The sequence below is a fragment of the Raphanus sativus genome, chromosome 9 (genome assembly GCF_000801105.2).
Source record: "Raphanus sativus cultivar WK10039 chromosome 9, ASM80110v3, whole genome shotgun sequence".
NCBI lineage: Eukaryota > Viridiplantae > Streptophyta > Magnoliopsida > Brassicales > Brassicaceae > Raphanus > Raphanus sativus.
Window position 1 is genome coordinate 18,663,965 of NC_079519.1, and position 4,317 is coordinate 18,668,281.

At 39.5% G+C, this 4,317-nt stretch overlaps 2 protein-coding genes across 2 annotated transcripts; both read right to left on the reverse strand.

Annotated features, from left to right (window-relative positions):
* Positions 1–882, reverse strand: LOC108826655 (uncharacterized). Its single transcript, XM_018600039.2, has 2 exons — positions 551–882; positions 1–333 (listed from the first exon to the last, which is right to left on the reverse strand). Exons 1-2 carry the CDS (start codon positions 758–760, stop codon positions 196–198), a joined length of 348 nt encoding a protein of 115 aa, XP_018455541.1. The 5' UTR covers positions 761–882; the 3' UTR covers positions 1–195.
* A 973-nt stretch (positions 883–1,855) lies between these two features.
* Positions 1,856–3,274, reverse strand: LOC108824865 (protein FAR1-RELATED SEQUENCE 4-like). The gene has a single exon (XM_056994860.1). It carries the CDS (start codon positions 3,272–3,274, stop codon positions 1,856–1,858), a length of 1,419 nt encoding a protein of 472 aa, XP_056850840.1.
* Positions 3,275–4,317: the final 1,043 nt, after the last annotated feature.

Below are 4,317 nucleotides of genomic sequence, written 5' to 3' on the forward strand. Positions count from 1 at the left end.
GACATGAGATAAGGGTTCTTACATTAGATAAGATTCAAGACTAGCTTGAATTATAACATAAGTTTTGACAAAGACACTTATACAAGTCTTAACAAACAAAGACTTGTATTAACCGAAATTATTGGAAATAGATAGGGAAATACAAAGTTTTTTAGCAAATCCATAAACTGAGTACTTAGAGTTGAGAGCATCGTCTCATGGAGGGGAGGTGGAGGTAATAAGCCTCTTAAGCTTCGCAATCTCTTCAGCCATATCATTGACCTCCATCCTTAGTTGCCTCACTTCATCCTCAAGACCAAAAGTCCATGGCTGACGAAAGTGCATCCCATCGTCCTGCACAGTTTCACCCAGAGTAAACCTCAGTTTCACCGAGTATGACTAAACACAGTTTCACCCAAAGTAAACCTCAGTTTCACCGAGTATGACTAAACACAGTTTCACCCAAAGTAAACCTCAGTTTCACCGAGTATGACTAAACACAGTTTCTACCAAAGTATAACACAGTTTCACCCAGTATGATTAACACAGTTTCTACAAAGAAGGAAATTACCTCATAATTCTTGCAGGTGAAGTACCTACTTCCAGGCAAGGTATTGAAATCGTGGCGATACTTCGGATTTGGAGACACATCCGTCTTGATTTCACCACCACATGGGCAACGGGTAGGAATTCCATATTGGGCATCGCAAATGTAGCCTAACATGTCGTAGTGTTTCTTCAGCTTCTTCATCTCCTTCGCCTCTTCGTAAGGATGAGTCATTGTCAGTAAAGGGGAAGGGAAACAGTAAAATCGTGAGAGAGAAAGATAATGGATTTTGGAGAGATGAGAGGAAAGATAATGGATTTTGGAGAGATGAGAGGAAAGATAAGGGATTTTGGAGAGGTGAGAGGAGAGAGTAGAGAGAGAGAGTGGTTGGGAAGTGACAATAGTGAGTAGACAGAGCACAGTTGACGAGACAAGAGAGAGAGTCACGAGAAAGGAAAAGGAAGGAAAATAGCAGAGGGAATCTATCTTTGACCCAAATAATTGAAAATTCTGGAAAATTTTCGTTTTGACGCGAGTAAAAAAATTATTTTCCCCCCAAACATATTTGCTCATAGTTTTACTGAAGTTTCAAGTGTTACCAAATGTCTTCATAGTTCTATTTTTCGTGATTATACATTTTTAAGTTTTACGTATAATTTAAATTTGTGAATAAAGTTTTACTTGTCATTTTTACTCATTACCATGTAACCATAACCGATAAGTGCAATAATATTGTTAAAATGACCAGAATTATAGATTACTACTTTATAAGGTCCTCTTTATTAAGAAAGTGATCTTGGAAAGACTATATAATGCATAAGAGAAAATGTGATGTCGATGAATCATGCTAGTTAAAATTTGTTATTTTGCACCAGTCTTGTCGATGAATGTGATGTTGATGAATTAGTCAAGTGATTGTGCTTGTTCATTAACAATTACGTGTGTTGGATTAGAGGGGATTATGTCAAGTTAATATCAGTTATCTACTAACTTAGTAACACCTAGTTTTACTAGTTTTCCGTGGTTTTCCAATAAATAGCTGAGAGTGTCAAAACAGAGAAACATAAAGTAAAAGCAGAGAATACATACGTAGGTTCTTAATTATACTTTTCGCTATTTCGTCCTCATACATAGATTTATAAAGGAGAAATTCGGGTATACTTAGTTATACTTAATTATACCTAGTTATACCAATCCGATTAAAAAGCAAAGCAACACTCCAATTTCAAAATACAAAAAGCAACATACCAAGTTCAAAATACAAAAAGCAACATACCAAAAGCAACAACATATCAAAAGCAACATACCTAAAGCAACATACCAAAAGCTCTAGTTCGGTTCACTTGGATTGTTTGGTTCACTTGGATTATTAGGTTCACTTGGATTATTAGTACGCATTCCAAACAACAGCCAACTAAACCCGAAATTTGTCCTCGGTCGCCTTACATTTTGTGTCCTTTTACGCCGTTCTCCAACTGATGGATTCCTATTAACCTTTTTCCTTCCCTTCCTCGTTAGCTTTTTTGGAGGTATGATCTGGAGCAGTTTGATGTGATCTGGTACATTCCATTTAGACTTATCCGGCACAGAATAAATGGTCCTGTAATAAGCCATTGCCCAAAGATCTGTCCAGTAATATTGTGAGCTCAACTGATGATACTCTATGTTGACCTCACGTCGACGACCATGAGCAGCAGGAACCTCAAGGAAATATAAGTAAACAGCAAGTCCGTGAAGACAAGGATACTTTTCATAATCATATACCTTACAGCTACATGTCTTCGCTATCAAGTTCACCAAATAAACCTTCCTATCGTCAGTGTCGGTTACCTCGTACTCAAGATCATAACTATTCAGCTCACGCACTGGCGTTTTCTCAGCTTTGCCCCATAAGTTGTGCAAATGGATCTCAACCAGAGGAACCAGTTTAGTATCAATCGATCCAGACACGGCGTCCTTTCGATGTTCATTAAACCAGTCAGAAATCTTTTTGATTATTGTATCCAACAGTGGTATCAAGGCATACCTCCTTGCATCCCTAAACGCGCTATTCATCGACTCCACACTGTTGCTAGTGTCCAAGTTGTATCTACAACCTGGAAAATACATCCTAGCCCATGTTTCTCTCTTAGTGTTCTCCTCCAAATACTTGAAGGCTGAAGGATATCTCACCTTAAAAGATGCATAAGCAGACTCGAACTCATGCAATGTGTAATACCTAGCCAACTCCATAAATCTCCATGCCACTACGGCTTTGATGGTGTTACAAGCATGATTTCTCACATTCTGAGCTAGATGCCATATACAATGGCCATGGTGAGATTGTGGATACACATTTGCTACAGCGGTGATGAGGCTCTGATTCCTATCGCTCATAAATACTATTTCAGACGAGTCTGGTATAACAGTTTTCAGCATCTCAAAAAACCAAGTCCAACTAGCATTATTCTCATCGTCGAGTACCCCAAACGCGAGGGGATAATGGTGACGATTAGGATCTTGAGCTTTAGCAAATACTAGTACACCACCATATCCGTTCTTCAAAAACGTTGCATCCACAAGAATCACTTTCCTCATGACCTTAAACCCTTCAATGCAAGCTCCTAAAGCTATGAAAAGGTACTTGAACTTTCCTGCCTCATCCAACTCCACCTTTGTTGTTGTTCCGGAATTAACCTGCTCTAGCATGTGCAAGTAGCTATACAACATCTTGTAGCTGTCTTCTGAATTACCACGCAACTCACGCATAGCTAGATTTTTCCCTCTCAAGGCTGTAGAGTAAGATACTGATACACCCAGTTTTAACTTGATTAAATCCATGATATCTCTCGGGAGAGGAGTCCTCAGTTTTCCAGGATATTCCTCATTCAAAAAAAGTTGCAACTAATTCTGCAGAGCCTTTCCTCTTGATGTTGCAGCTATTACTTTGACTAGTCCGAGAGCATGTATGCACACCCACATACCTCCTAACAGAAAAAATATCCGTAACTCCAATCCTCGCAGCTCGCAATCCCCATTTACAGCTTTCATAACAACATTTTAAAACCAACCGTTTACGATCAGATTTTTTGATAACATAACGAAAGCTTTCACCAAATGCAGCTTTATCCACCACCTCTTGAAGTGATCTCTTGTTTGGAAATTCCTGCAGCTTGAACAGACCCAAACCGTCTCCCCCATTCCTCTATAACTTGACTACATTCCAGTAAAGGTGGCTGCTCAATATACGTAACTCTCATAACGGTTTCTATATTAGCACTGCTATCCATCTCAGCTGCAGTCTCCGTCTCAGCTGCAGTCTCCGTCTCAGCTGCAGTCTCCGTCTCAGCTGCAGTGTCGTCTGTATCCATAAAATCATCATGTGTTGTATCATCACCATTCTCTGCCTGTAGATTTTCTTGCCCCTTTTCAACGTACAGAGTTATGGCGTTAGGTCCGACTTCTTCATCATCATTTCCCTGCAACACTTCGTGATTCATACCAAACGAACTTCCGCCCACTCTCGACAGCTTATCTAAGTGGTGATCCGAGTTACTCGTCTCCTCCACTAACAAAAGACTTCTACGGTTGTCTTTATCAATGGAAAGAAGGTAACCGAACAAATCATCATCATCACAAATTCTGCACTCTTCTGATACTTCACATCCAAACACCATCGGCTTGTACCTCAACGCCAGTTTTACATTCCTTTCATCCAAACTCAGCTTTTTATACAACCTTTCTTCTATCATTGCCAAAGTTATAGCCTCCACTGTTGTCTTCATGGTTATACAAGAGATGCGATCTCTGAA

Bases quoted from the DNA above. Each gene is read 5' to 3' on its own strand.
- LOC108824865 (XM_056994860.1), bottom strand. From the start codon at position 3,274: ATGCGTGAGTTGCGTGGTAATTCAGAAGACAGCTACAAGATGTTGTAT.
- LOC108826655 (XM_018600039.2), bottom strand. From the start codon at position 760: ATGACTCATCCTTACGAAGAGGCGAAGGAGATGAAGAAGCTGAAGAAA. The intron at 334-550 runs GTAATTTCCTTC...GAAACTGTGCAG, and splicing joins TCACCTGCAAGAATTATGAG to GACGATGGGATGCACTTTCG.